Genomic DNA, 15,679 nt, shown 5'->3' on the forward strand with positions numbered 1-15,679 from the left:
CATGAATTTTACCTCTGAGGAATAAGATACTGATAGAATAGTGATGGGTTTAAGTTGCACTTATTTTGCCTTAGTAGAGGTGAGGATTTTGCCATGTGTCATGAAGGACCATGTGATATCATTTAAACTGCCTACCCAGGATTTGATTACATTTTGATGAAATAATATCTTAGTGGCAAGGATCTACAGATAGTATGGAACAACACAGTATTGTAGGAAGAATGTCTTTTTCTTGACCATGAAGCTCAAATGGGTAGTCCAGAAATAAAGTCTGGGGCAGAACCTTCACCCCACCTGTTCTTAGATCTCCGTACGGAAGGTCACAGTGCTCCCTGCCATCTTCTTCTCATAGTCCCTGTCAAATTCTTCATTTTGAGCTACAGTAAAATGGTTCTTCCAGTCACCAGGCATTCCTGAAACAAGGCAAAATATCAGTGATTGTTGCAGAAGTGCATGGAGAACTGAGTGTACACCCTACGTAGTGTACAAGATAGGAAGACACATGACACTTGTTGATGGCAAGAAGAAACACCAGGCATGAAACATCAGTGGGAAATCTAAGCAGATCATAAGGACCAGAGTGTCATTTAACATCTTAGGATATAAATCTCATCTACCTTTCCTCATAAAAGGAGAGATGGAGTGGTCCATGATGCTGGCAGGTAAAGTGGTGTAGTTAGCCATTGGGTTTTCCTTCATCACATCAAAGGAGGTGTGATAAATGATTTTATTTAGAATTTCTTCTGTAATTTCTTTCTCCAGAAACTTCACTATCTTCTTAATTTCCCTCCTTGGGTCCTGTATGTGGAACAGTTACACAAAACAAATAATTTTGGGTGTTCTATTAGAGATGATGTTCTGCTTTGACAAATAGAATTGGGGAGGGATATGTTAAGAGATTAATTTGAACATATTCATCAAATAGTTTCTCAAGTGATACTGGTGAAAGGTACCATACTGTCCCAGATGCCGTGGCAACACAAAGACCAGGACTGTTTCTGCCACTGAGGGACATGCCTTGCAGGAGGGGAATCAAGTAGAAAATGGCCAGCTGCAATTCTTGGCTGAGAAAGTCCATGCTTCCTGTATCCAGAGAGACCAGGAAATCTGGTAGGGAGGAACAATGACATCTTCTGTGACAGTCAGGGAAGACAGTGGGAAGGTGGAACAATGTTTGGTTAGTAGGGTTAATTCTGGTACCTGGATTACAAGAGATGGCAAAAATGGGGTCTATGAGTTTAACAGAAGACCAATAAGAAGATGTTCACTTCTTTCTGACAAAGAAGATGCAAACAGAGAAGGAGTTGTAGCTTTTGATTAAATCCCAGAGGACTTCTTTGCATTGGCATAATAATTTATGCCCAAATGCCCAAACAGTCTACCAATAACTAGTATTTTTTTTTGCAGATCTGGGGATGGAACCCAGGGGCATTCGACCTCCAAACTACACCCCCTTCCCTATTTTTTATTCTTTATTTTGAAACAGGGTCTCACTAAGGGGTGGAGGGGCTCACTAAGTAGCTGAGGTTGTCTGCGAACTGTGATCGTCTTGTCTCAGCCTCCCAAATGCTGGGATTACAAGCATGTGCCATGATGCCCAGTTGGTAATTGATTTTATTTTTATTTATTTTTTTTTAAATTTTATTTTATTTGTGCACTGTATTCATACATCATAGTGGGATACAAACTTTTGTAGACATACATGCACACATCGCCCAGTCAGCCCCCACCCGATCCCCACCCCATTCTCTCCCCATCCCCATTCCCATGCTTGGCTTAGTGGTTGACATCTAGTATTATAGCAATTTATCCAAAATTAAAAATGATAATCTCACATAACAGTTTCATTTGTCTGATACCAAGCGTTTGATGATTTAAAGATAGCATTTCAATATTTCTTTTTGCTTTCTTTCTTACTAGAGCATATTTTTTTCTGTTTTTTTAGGTGAAACTATCATATATTTATATATTTATTTTTCAGAAAAAAATCTATCCTAATATGGAATATGAATTCTAGATACCCAAAACGATCTTGAAAAAGAACAAAGCTAGCAGATATATATTTTCTGATTTCAAACCATATAAAGCTACAATAATTGAAACAGTGTAGTACTGTTCTAAAGGCAGATATATAGACTATTGGAGTTAAATACAAGCCTAGAGCTAAATTCTTCCCTATATTGTCAAGTTATTTTTGACAAGGTTTCCATGAACATTTGGTGGTGGAAATAATAATCTTTTAACTAAATATTGTTGAAAAATAATAATTACATGGAAAAGAATAAAATTGGACCTTTACCTAATCCCATATACAAGTATTAACTCAAACTAGATAAAAGACCTAAATATAAATCTTAAGACTATAAACTTTTAGGAGAAAATCTGGGTCATAAAACCTCACAACATTGAAATTGGCAGTGATTTCTTGGATATGATTTCAAGGGCACAGGCAACAGAAGAATATACAAACTCCCTAAAAAATAAAAGAAAATATTGTATATCCAAAGACAATGTAAACAGAGTTAAAAGTTACTAATAGAATTGGATAAAATATTTCCAAATGCTATATCTGAAGGTATATTAATATTCCAACTAGAAATCCTAAAAATTAACAACAATAAAGGCAAACAATACAACTTAGAGATAGGTAAAAGACTAACATAAATAATGAATCTTCACAGATAACCAATCTTAGTTGTCTGTTGGATGGAAACTCTTGTTTCTCTGGTTCTGGTGAGTGTTACCTATTTCTTCTTTGTAGTTAATCTCTTTGAGTATTTTCTCTAGCGCTGGTTTTGAAGACATAAATTCCTTCAGTTTCTGTTTGTCATGGAAGCTTCTTATTTCTCCATCTAATTTGATAGAAAGTTTTGCTGGATAGGAAATTTTTGGCTGGAAGTTGTTTTCTTTCAGAGTTTGGAATATGTTACTCCAAGCCCTTCTGGCTCTCATGACTTGGTTTGGGAAGTCTGGAGTGATTCTAATTGGTTTGCCTCTGAATGTCACTTGGCCCTTTGTTTTTGTTGCCTTTAAGATTCTCTGCTTGGCTTCCACATTGGTCATTTTGACAATTATATGGCGTGGGGATCCTCTTCTCCGATCCTGTCTAAAGGGAGTTCTATAAGTTTCCTGGACCTTTGTATCAACCTCTTGCTCTATATTTGGAAAAATTTCTGCTATTACTTCCTTGAAGAGATTGTTGATCCCTTTGGTATCACTTTCTTTTCCCTCCTCTATTCCAATTATTCTTAGGTTAGCTCTCTTAAGATGGGCCCATATTTCTTCAATGTCAGATTCCTGCTGTTGGATATTTTTTTCTAGATTAGAAACTATGCATTCATTTTTGGATTGCTCATCTTCTAAGAGTGAGATTCTGTTCTCCATGTGGTCTAATCGGTTGTTTGTGCTTTGAATTGAGGCCTTTACTTCATTAATTGCATCCTTTATCTCTTTTTGGCTCTCTCTGAGTTCTTTTCGAAGCACCTCTATTATTTCTACAGTTATTTTCCTGATTTGATCTTCTAGAAATCTCTGATTTTCTGTTTTATCAGGTTCTGATGTTGTGGGGTTATGCACATTCATTACTCCAGTGTTATTCCTCTTTCCCATGATTTCGGAGGTTTGTGCCTTCTCTGGGTTCTTCCCTTGGGTCACTATGGCTTCACTTAAGGTCCTCTGGATCTCGAGTCTGTATTATCTCAGACCCCACTACTCCTTTACTGGGTTGTATCACAGAGTCGATAGAGGCTGCTTTAAACTATGGGGGGTGCCAGGTTGCACGTTCTCCTATGGTGTGATATCTCTGCCACCACCACTCCCTCACTGGGTCAAGTCCCAGGAGGCCCAATACTGCGATTTCTCCTCTGTGGCCCGCAATTTGACTCACTGTTCTTGAGTACGCAGATGTAGCTGTACTGGACTCGGTGAATTCACTGCTGCTGCCGCCGCCGGTGGCAATATGGCGCCTCTGCCACGCCCTCGGCCATGAGGCTGGCGTATTTTTTCTTCTCTGGTTTTGATTTCCACTCTGAATCTCTGCAGCGTGTGCTGAGCTCAGCCACTGGGAGCTTTAAATGCTGTCTGCGCCGAAAGATCCCGCCTGGCTGTTCCGCATCGGCTCACCTGGCTTGCTGTAGCTGTCCGTTGAGTTCGCCGCTGCCGCTGGCAGTATGGTGCTGCTGCCGCGTCCTCGGGCGCGTGTGTCTCCTCTGTGGCCCTGAGCTCTGTTCTCAGTCCGCTTTCTCTCTGGAGCCTGGTGGGTTTTTTTTGTTTTTCTGGTGATGGTGTTTTCTGGCTATGAAAGGCGCTCTTTTTGTGGTAATGGAGATTGGTTGTTAGCGGGACTCTTAAGCCCCGCTTTTCTCGGTCGCCATCTTCCCGGAAGTGGTAATTGTTTTTAATATTAATCTATAATGCTGGGCGTTGTGGCGCATGCTTGTAATCCCCGCGCTTGGGAGGCAGAGACAGGAGGATCGCGCAGGTTCGAAGCCAGATGCTCGCGCTGGCTTAGGACACTCTGTTTCCAAATAAAAATATAAAAAATAGGTCTGGGAGTGTAGCCCAGAGGTAGAAGGGCTTCCAGGAACCCCACTACCACCAAAAAAAAAAAAATTAATAATCTATAAGATCATGAGAGTGAGTCTGTGATGCCTTAAGCCATACAAAATGAAGAAATCTGTTTACTGTGCTTCAAATGTGATACAAATCCTGCAAATATTTATATGGATGAACTAACCTCAGTCAGTGATGGGGGCTGAGGTATGGAAAAGGGAGAAGAAATTCACATTTCTTGAACCAATTATGTGTTCTTTGCAAATATGATGTCCTAGATCTTACTTTCTTTTTTCTTTTTTTGGTGGTACTGGGGCTCCTTGAAGCCCTTCTACATCCAGATACACTCCCAGACCTATTTTATACTTTTAAAATTTGGAAACAGGGTCTCTTAAGCCAGAGACGCTAGCTTCGAACCTGCGTGATCCTCCTGTCTCTGCCTCCCAAGCGCAGGGATTACAAATGTGTGCCACCACGCCCGGCTCGATGTCCTAGATCTTTCTAACGAGATATACACGAGATGGACATAATACCATTTTTTAGGTAAAGAAAAAAACCCAACAAAACATGATTTATATGCATCAGGATCCAACAAGTTGCTTTGACTGTAAAGCACATGCTCTTTTCTAAGAAGAATTTTATGGAAACTGTGATCTCAAAAAAATAAAAAGAAAGTTAAGAAGACAAAAGAAGTAGCTAGAGTTTAGGAGGATAAAACTGAGTTGGAAAGAGCATCCTGGAGGGGTTCTTCTGTGGGCAAGCCCATATGCAGGGTCCTAGCTGGGATTGTCAACACTGGGGGTTGTGGGAGGATGTGGGAGGATATGACCGGGATCACACTGCTCCTCACCTCCTTCATGTCCTCATAGAAGAGGTAGAGAATGCGGTGCTGATCCTTCACATCCCACCATCCCTTCACATGGTCGTACCAGGAACCCCACAACACTGAGGAGAAAGATAAGATGTCAATGTCAATGTAAAACTTATCATCTGCACATGGCTATCTCAAATAGTAGAGGACATTTAATAGATACTACCCCAAATACAGAGATCCTGAGCAAAATTCTTATTAACTATTTAGAGACATGATGAAAAATTATTCTGAATTTCCTGGGTTGTATTTGAACTTTCTTCTCCATGAACGATGGCCTTATGATCAGAGATGAAAAATCTTTTGTTTCCTTTGCATTGCTGCATGGTGCATAGAGCAATAAATATTGTTCCTAGCAGGAAGATTGTGAAAAGACTTTCACATTTAGAAATCTACAGTGACTAGGTCTTTGGGCCTTTGCTCTCTGGGGTGGTGAATGGGAGAGAGACAGATATTCTGGGTGTCTTTTTTGGCCCTGCCAACTCACCTTCCATAGTTTTTTTTTTTTTTTTTTTTACCCTGTGCAGAACCCTGCAGGTTGACCTGCAAAACTGTATCGTTGGACTCCTTTGCCCTCAGGCTTATAGATGGGATTTGCTTCAAGAGGCAATGGGAGGCTTTTGGAGGCAAAGGGAGAGGGAGAGAGTGTATTTGTTTCCTTGATGTCTTCTCTATTATCTCACTGTGGTTGACTTATCCTCCCAACAAAGGCCTCAACTCAAATCAAGGGGACATTCCTATCTCCAGCGGGCTGCTGTTCACCTCCCTCAGAATATTCTACTAGTCTTTCTGGTTTCTCTAACCCCTGCCTATATCTGTGTAAAGAGTCTGTCTGACGATATCTCTAAGAGGACCTAGTTGAGTGCACCATTTATTTCCTTGAAGGACCTTGATGGATACAATCATTCAACAAAACACGTTCTTTTCTGATATCAGTAGGTAAGTGAGTAAGGAAATAGAAACCCAGTTTTATTGCACTTACCTTTTCCAGCTTTGAATGTCTCAATATACTCCTCCCAAGTGCCAGGGTCAGGTACCATCGAATTCATTCTTGAGAAATGGTAGTAGGAAACTAGACAGTCCTTAGCATTTCTAGCCACATAAATAATCTGGAACAAAAAAGCAGACAGAGTAAGTGGCAGAGAGAAACAAGACAGAAAAATCACCCAAGGCCCATGTTCTTAGAAAGCCTTTTTGTAGAATCTAGGATTATCCCTTTGGAGTAACAGAATGTGCATGTTCTTCCCATGATTAAAGTCGTCAACTTTTCTAGTTTCCCCAGGAACAGTTCTGGCTTATAACTGTGGTCTTAGAACTACTATTAACAGAACCCTCTCCTGGATTGCATGATGAATACTGTACTCACTCTAACTGGGAGAATGAGGAGGCTTTTCATGGTGTCCTGTCTTATTCAGCCTGCTTTAACAAAATACTGAGATGAGGTGCCTTATAGATAGAAACCTTGCCTAAGGTATAGAGTCTGAGGAAACTAAGACAAAGGTGTCAGCAGACTTGGCTTCTCTTGAGGGACAGCTTCCTCATGGATGGCTGTGTTTTATAAGGGTCTTAATCACTTACATAAGGACTCCATCCTCATGACCTCATCACTTGCCAAAGCCTTTACTTCCTACGCCATTTCCTTGGGGTTATAATTTCAACATTTAAGTTGGGGAAGGCGTGACATTTAGACCTTGGGGCATAGAGTTTTTCAGCATTTGAACAGAAGGTCCTCCCTGGATTTTTGTAAGCAGAGAATCTAACGAGGTTATAAGACAGAAAGAACTAAGCAGTGAGCCAACTAGTCTCACCTCGACAAGTTGGGAGTCCCGCTTTACAGAGGAATTATCATTCCCACTTTTCAGTCACTGATAAGATTGAAAGATCCCAGTGTCTGTTGACCTGTGTTAGTTTCTAGTTGCTGCTGCAATAAATTACCTCAAATATAATGGCTTAAAACAACAGAGATTTATTCTTTTATAAGACTAGATTTCACTGGACTATAACCAAGGTGTGAGGTGTCTTGTGGCTCCAGGGAAGAATTAATTTTCTTGTTTTTAACATTTGGAAGCCAATTGCGTTCTTGGTTCTTGACTCCTTTCTAGAATTATTCTAACTTCTTCTTGAGTTGTCAGATCTATTTTCTCCTTTGATCATCTTGCTTTCCTGTTATAAAGTCCCTTGTGGTAATACCTATTGTCCAGATAATCCAGAATAATTACATACCCTGTCTTAAAATTCTTAATTTAGTCACATGTAACATTCCATGGTACTATTGATTAGGATGTGGTATCTTTGGATAACCATTTTTCAGCCTACCATGTCATCATAAAAGGAAATGTTTTAACTAAGCATTCTAAATAATTTTCTACTCAAAAAACCCAGAAATATTAGTGGATAAGTGGAGGTGATGCCAGTGAGATTTTTACTTTATTTAGAAGACCTTATTTTTACAAAAAGAAGATGATAGTGTGATAACTAATCAAGTGTTAGTGTATCTTCTGACACTAAGTCTACAGTCTCTGTTATAATACTGGGTTCTTGAGTAGCAAAAATGACATAAATGAAAGTATCCATCTGTGGGAATAAACTGAGAAGTTTTTACAAGTCAAAGGGACCTGGGCATAACCTCAAGAATAAGATACCATCTTGATACATGGAAAATGATGTCATTTTCAGGAAAATGGATGGCACTTGAGAATATTATGCTAAGCAAAATTAGCCAGTCTCAGAAAGTGAATAGTTATATGATTTCTCTCATATGTGGAAGCTTGATAGAAACTGGGAAACAAAAAAGACCTCAGATAAAGGAGCAGATACTTCAGTGAGTGATGGTAGGTAGGGGTGAAGTGGAAGGAAGAGGGGGACATAAAAAGTTTAAGGGGAATAGGAAGTAAACAGTTAAATCATGCTATGTATGTATATGAAATTACCAGTGCCAACCTCAGGACATGTATGGGGATGATGGAGGGAAGAGAGTGGAATCTAGAGGGAAATGCACCAAATTCTGTGTGCATATATATTATTATCACTTTATACCTGAGTATGATGTATAATTACAATTCTGGTTGTATAGGTGTGAAATAGAATGCCCCTGGGTTCTCTCCCAGTAACACACACACACCCACACCCACACCCACACCCACACCCACACCCCACACAATGCTTTCAGATATACACACAAAAGTACAGCAGTTGAAGACATCTGTCAATTACACTCTCCAAGGGCAGAAATCTAATTGACCCACACTTATGGCTACTATTTGGCAACTCCAATGGAGTCATGTCACCTTGTTATCCAGAAACTCATCCTTTTCTTTCAGAATGCAAAATCTGATTTTTTCAGTATGTAGAAACTTAAGCCTACTCTGAGAGAGAGAGAGAGAGAGAGAGAGAGAGAGAGAGAGAGAGAGAGAGAGAGAGAGAGAGAGAAGAGAGAGAGAATCTCATGCAGCAAGCTCCCAGGTAATAGGATACTTTATTTCTCTCATTTAAAATTTGTTTATAAAAGCTTGGCATGGTGGTGCATTCCTATAATCTCAGTACTTGGAAGACTAAGACAGAAGGCTCATAGGTTCAACACAGCAAGACCCTTAGCAACTTAGGAAGACCCTGTTTCAAAATAAAATGGTCTGAGGGTAATAGCTCAAAGGTAGAATACCTCTGAGTTCAATTTCTGGTACAAAAATATGCTTTCTAACTCACATCCCATAAATACAATTCCCACTGAATGTTCTAGGATATCCTTTTGATATTTGCTCCATCAGTGAGTCTTAAAATTAATGAAATATGGAATATGAACCAAATATCAACTTAAAAATTTGCAATAAATTCCATGTGGCAGAATCAAATGCTCAGATCAGCTACAGTAGCACATCTCCTGGTAGGCAAGCTATTTTGGAAACCTGAATGTTCCTGGGACAGTAAGTTAATGTTAGGAGTCGCATTTACAACTAAGAACTGTAGATTCTTTAACCTCCTACAATGAATTCCATAAAGAAATCTTAATAAGCAGGTCTGTTCAGCAGAATACCATCTTCATCCAGTGCTAGGGGCGAAATGTGAATGATTGCTTCTGATTCTCTCTTTTTTCTGGGTTTTAATGATGCACCAAATCTTAATCTTGGCCATCTACTCTCTCCACATTACAATACAACTGAATACTTTTATTTTTTATGCTTTTATTGGTGCATTATTCTCTTTCCATGCTTGCTTGTTGCTACTAAGATAGAGACATTCTTTGGCCTCACTGATCAATAATTACCTTTGAGTTTTCTTTCCAGAAGGAAGGTGGTATCATCTGAACAGGCAGATGAGTCTTCAGAGTTCTTGGAGAAGGCATGTTGTTGGCCAGATCCAGACCTGGGAATTAAGGCCACACAGTTCAGCCAAATATTTCTCATTAACTACATGGGCTTCAAACACTGGGAATAAGATTGACCAAATAATTTGCTCCACAACTAAAATATTGGTTGCGTAGGTTTCTTTTGGCTGAACAGTGTCACATTTTCTATATAGCAAGAAGTGTGGTTCTTAATAAGTGGGTGCTATGTGTCACCAATCCTTCTGTGCTAGTCAGCTTTCCATCACTATAACAAGTACTTAGATAATTGACTTATAAAGACCAAAGGCTCATGTTAGCTTACAGTTTTGGAGATTTTAGTTCATGATTATTTGGTCCTGTTGCTTTGGGCCTGTGGCAAAGTAGAACATCATGGTGGGACTTTGCAGTGGTGCAAAATCACTCACCACGTGGCCAGGAAGTAAAGATAGAAGGACAAAAGGGCTCAGTCCCACTTCTTTGAGAGCACACCCCCAATGAGCTAAACACCTTGCACTTATGTCCAGTCCCCTGAAGGCTCTATCACCTCCACTTGTATCATCTGGGGAGCAGGGCTTTGCTACATGCACACTGGGGGAAACACTTAGGATCCAAACTATAGTGCTTGTTCTCCCTGAGTTACACATTCATGGCCACTCTCAATGCTCAAGCTGCAGGAAGGAAGGTGCTGTCAGATGCTGCAAAATGACATATATTAGAAAAAAATGGAGAGTTTTCTCCTCTAATTGCCTGGACCCACACTGCCTTCAAATTCCTTCCCAGTTCCATTTGGAGATATTTTCTAGAAGGCTAATTGAAGAAGTGATTTTCCTTTTGGGTGAAAATGGACACTGTACAATGATGTTAACTTCCTGGGTCCCAGCTGGGCCGACTTACCTGAGCTGAGGGGTGGAGGCAAGGCCCACTCTAGGAAAGGTTGCCGCTCAAAGGTGTTGGCCCGCTGGCACTTCTGCACATCCCCATCGTTCTGAATCATGTCCACAATCTCCTGTGTCCAGGTTGTGCCTAGAAGCATCAGTTACTCTCATTCTACCCACTCATAGTACAGTTTGAGTTGATTTTCTTTCTTTTCATATATTTGGTTAACTTGACATTTTCTGATATTGAGCAGAATCATCTAGCCTGTTGCCTCTTCTGTGTGCAACCCCGAGGGGGTGGGGCCTCTCTTACCAGCACTGGTGGCCCTATGTGCTCAGTGTTGGGATCTGCTTATAACCTATGCTTCCTTGTGATACCTTCTGTTCTCTTTGTCCTTAGTACTTGGCATGGGGCATTGCATGTAATAGACATAGCTTGATGGAATAAATACTGAATGAAATGATGTAGGAAGCTATAAAGATGAATTAGCCAATGTACCTGCTCTAACAAGCGTATGATCATTTTTGAGGAGATATGACAGAGACTACTTCTTGTCTTGTTAACATTTATTTTTCTCTTTCAAATTAAGAGATCCTCAAATTTTAGCTGGGCATATAGCTACTTGTGTAGAAAGCTACATTTTCCTCAGTCTTTCTTGCAGCAATATATAGCCAGGTCACTAATTCTTGGAAGTTTTCTTAAAAGAACAACTCCCTCCATTCATTCTTGCAGAGGTTTACTATGTGCATGTGGGGGTTGGGACTCCAGCAGTTATATTGGACCATTAAAATTAAAAGCTACAACTGAAGATGGTGGAGTAAAACATTAGTAGGATCCAAGTTTGTTGATGACCAATGTGGCCACCATTTCAGCCCTGGATTGCCAACATACAGACTACTTCTTATTCTCTGTTATTTTGGGTATTCTGATACTTGCAACCAAACTGAATTCTGTTACAAAAGAGGAATATAAATGGACATGTAGGTAGGCAAAAGGTTGAACCATGGCAGAGTGCTGAATACCCATCCATTCTCTCTTTACTACTTCAGGTGTCTCTGGCTTACAGAGACACCTGTACAGGAAGGTCCATAAGTGTGCCAGAAGGGCCATAAAGGAATGCAAAGTGCTAGGGGAGATCAGCAAAACTCAACTGGAGAGATAGCTGGTTGGCTTGGAATGGAGATGGACAGTAGGGATAGATGTGTACCTCCATTGAGGAGGCAGCACAGGCCAGATTGGGAAACCTGAAGAACCAAGACAGAGGCAGGAACACTCCATGTTGGGAAGCCTAAGTCAAGTTCACAGGAGGTTGAGTGGTGGTGAAAGAGGTAGAGAAGAAGTGATAAAAGAGGAGAGAGGCGGGAAGAGAGAGAGAGGAAGGGGAGAGAGAGAGAGTGAGAGTGAGTGTGTGTTTGGGTTATTGGGTTATTGTATTGAGGGTATTGTGGCTAACCACAGAATTTCTAAGGTGAGCTGTAACTTCAATGAGTTAAGATAGGTTTAAGTTTGGATCTAGGCAAGAGGAAGTGTCCAGTGCAAGCAGGAAAGGCCAAGGGCCAAGAGGAACTTCCTCTCTTGGTATGCTAAGCAAACTCTGGCCAGCAGATGCTGGGTGAGGACCAAGTGAGCCTCAGGAGGGAGTTTAGAGCCATTTTCCAATTTTTTTTTTTTGTGGTACTAGGGATGAAACCCAAAGCGGGGGGGGGGGGATTCTACTTCCGAGCTACATCCCCAGCCATATTTTTTATTCTTTATTTTGAAACAGGGTCTCATAGAGTTGCAAAGAGCCTCACTAAATAGCTGAGGCTGTCAACAAACCACAATCCTTCTGTCTCAGTCTCCCAAGTTCTGGGATTACAAAAGTGGCCCACCACACCTGGTTACCTATTTTTTATTATATTTTATTACCCTGGAAAGACCCTTTGTTCTTCCTGACTGTTGCATTCCCCACAAACTTCTCTTCATTTTATACAATTTTGGTAAATATCACCTCCTCTTTCCCAGACCCGCATTACCATACTGAGGAAGGTTTGGAACCTAGATCTTATAGCACTTTTTCTATGGGTTTGAAAGCACTCAGTTCAATATCCACTCCTTCCTAGGAGAGACTTCTCAGGGTCAGGGGCTGCGTTTCATTCAAAGAGAGCTCAGCAGAGAATAAGGCATGCCTGGGCTGGCAAGATTTATTGCAAGATCTTCCATGCTATTACCCCGACTCTGTGCTCTTACATAATTTTGTAATTTATTTAGTTCTTTGGAGATGTGCAATTCTGGACACCTCTTTCTCTACCAAGGACCTAGTTAAGAGTGAGAGTCTTGAATGCTGGGGCACTGGAGCTAATGAGCAAATCTCTTTTATGTTTGATTGTTTTTTAGTGGTACGGGAGATTGAACCCAGGGGCATTTTACTTCCAAGCTACACCCTCAGCCCTATTTTATTTTTATTTTGAAACAGGGTCTCACTAAGTTGCCGAGGGCCTTGCTAAGTTGTTATAAGGCTAACCTTGAACCTACAATCCTCATGTCTAAGCTCATGTACTGGTATTATAGGTGTCTACCTGCACACCTGGCTCAAACCTGTTTTTTATGTTTTCCAGGGGCCATCACTGGGGAACCCTTGCATTTTTTTCTTTTGCGGCACTAGGGATGGGACCCAGGGACATTCTACCCATGAGCTACACCATCAGCCCTATTTTTGATTTTTTATTTTGAAACAGGGTCTTGCTGAGTTGCGATGGGCCTCACTAAGTAGCTGAGGCGGTCCGCAAACCACGATTCTTCTGTCTCACCCTCCTAAATGCTGGGATTACAAGTGTGTGCCCCCACGCCTGGGTGTGTTATTAAATTTAGAGGACCTACTTCTTGTGGCATTGGTTTGCTAAAGCTTCTGTCACCTACTGCCATCTCCTCACACCCACCTGCTTTTGCATAGGTTGCAATGAGGAGATCGTCGGGCTTTGCCTGGAAATTCCAGATTTTGTCCCATATATCACTTATCATCTTGGTCATGAGGACTCCGTTCACTTCTTTAGTTTCTGGTTCAAGGTACTTTTCCTCCAGGTGGAGATCTTCCATTTTCTCCAAGGACATCTCAGTATGTGGACTTGACAGGTGCTAAAAAGAAAGATATGCTTTTGTCATTTCTAATACTTAGAATGGTCATTTCTTAAATAGTTTTCTTTTCCAAGAGAGTCAGGAGGGATGGATAGTGGGAGCTAAGTATTATATTTAATGTTCATTTGAGTAAGAGAAGTCAAAATGGTGAGCACCTGAATAGCTTTGTTTCAGGCTGTAAAGATAGTAAGCACAACTCAGACAGAGACAGAAAGAGTGCTAGGGAGGAAGATAAACCCGGGGGATTTGCTGCTGTGTGTTGGATCTTCAAATCTGGTCTTAGTGAAAAGCAAAGATGTGAGGATTCTGGGGAACTTATTGGAGAGGTTAAGAAGTTCATAGACTCTGGTCAGGTTTGAAAAACACAAAGAATACAAAATGGAATCGGCACATAGCATAGGTTGATTGGTGTTGAAGCAGGCTGGTGGATGGATTGACTACACTACACCTGATCTAAGTAGCTATGGAGCTTGGAGAAGTTGCTTAATTGAATTTGTGTTTGCTTCCCTATTGGACAGTGGCTGCCAATAGAATAAATACAGCACAGGCAATCTGAGTGACACAGAAATCTCACTGGACGTCCACAATTGCAGATTTCATAGTGACCCAAACCTCTGGTGGAAGAACAATCAACTAGCTGAGTATGGGATCTTTATCCACTTGGGGGAACAGCCTCGCTTGGCTTGGGATGGGATGTTTATTTTCATAGTAGATAACTTTATTTCAGTCTCTCAAAATCTCAGAATTAAATGAATTACAGAGAAAGAATAAAGCAAATCACAGGATAGCATTACTATATTTGCTGCAAGTTTAGGTGCAATCTTGGCATGTTGAGTAAATACGGCAGAAATGTAGAGATTTAGCACTTGGAACGTCTAACAGATGAGCCTTGCAGATAGAAGTTGGAATAGCATTAATGAATTTAATATTTATACTTGCAATTTTAGGTTGAAGGTCAGGTGTAGTGTAGTCAACCCATCCACCAGCCTGCTTCAAGATACCGGGCTAGGTGTAAGGATGTACTGTTGTTTTCCTAACTCTGAGCTTTGCTTTCCTCATCTGCCGAATGAGGGGGTCAGGCCGTCACTCTAAGATCCCTATGAGTTAATTATTGTATATGTAACATTTTCCTCAGCTACGAATCTTATAAAAGAATGGTCATTCCATTTATAAGAGGTGTTTGCTCCATGACATTTTCCTTAGCTACCAGTCTAATAAAGTAATGTTCACTCCATTTATAAGAGATGTTTGCTTTTTGAGGTCTTTTGTCTCACTCACAACATTTAAAGAGATCAACCAACATGTGCTACTGTGCCTGTGATGGGGCTTGGCTTTGGGACTTGCTGGCCTTCGCTATCCTGTGTGGGCATGGATCCCATACCAGGGCTGTCTTTCCTCTCCTGATTCAAGTTTATTAGCTTTGGTTTGTTTCTATTTCTGATGGCCAGTCATTGATAGGCAGCTGAAGATGCTTGGGGGACACCAGATGTCCCTGGGAGCTTTGGGATAATACAAGAACATGGTTCCCAAATGCCCGGGTTCTTTCCTGCCCTCCAATATGGTTTGACTTGGGCAGGCTTACCTTTGCCCATTTTTAATTTGGGGCTTTCCTTGTACATTGTGTTTTGAAGAAAGGGCTCTGGAATTCATATGACAATGGCGTCATCTACCATTTGAGGATACTACCCTTGCCTTTCTAATGGGACAGACAAATAGACCATGTTGACGGTGTGCTAAATTTTTTCAGAAATTTACGGCACTAAGGTCAGATCAAGTGATATAATTTAGGGATGGGGGAGAAGAGACAGTTGGAGGTGGAACCGAAAGCAACCTGAGGCAGGAGGAAAATTTCCCAGAGCTTTGTTTTCTCTTAAAATGGAATATTTAGCTGGGCATGGTGGTGCATGCTTGCAATCCCAGTGCTTGGGAGACTGAGACAGGAGGAT

At 40.9% G+C, this 15,679-nt stretch overlaps 1 protein-coding gene across 1 annotated transcript; it reads right to left on the reverse strand.

The window, feature by feature from the left end:
• Nucleotides 1-300: 300 nt before the first annotated feature.
• Nucleotides 301-13,709, reverse strand: LOC308274164 (sulfotransferase 1C1; the record flags this gene model as incomplete). The annotated part of the gene is made up of 7 exons (XM_080711640.1): nt 301-413; nt 618-798; nt 5,402-5,496; nt 6,405-6,531; nt 9,684-9,781; nt 10,638-10,766; nt 13,538-13,709. The coding sequence occupies 7 exons, from the start codon at nt 13,707-13,709 to the stop codon at nt 301-303; spliced, it is 915 nt and encodes a 304-aa protein (XP_080567766.1).
• Nucleotides 13,710-15,679: the final 1,970 nt, after the last annotated feature.

Source organism: Muscardinus avellanarius, assembly GCF_963383645.1.
Source record: "Muscardinus avellanarius genome assembly, chromosome: 15".
Taxonomy (NCBI): Eukaryota; Metazoa; Chordata; class Mammalia; order Rodentia; family Gliridae; genus Muscardinus; species Muscardinus avellanarius.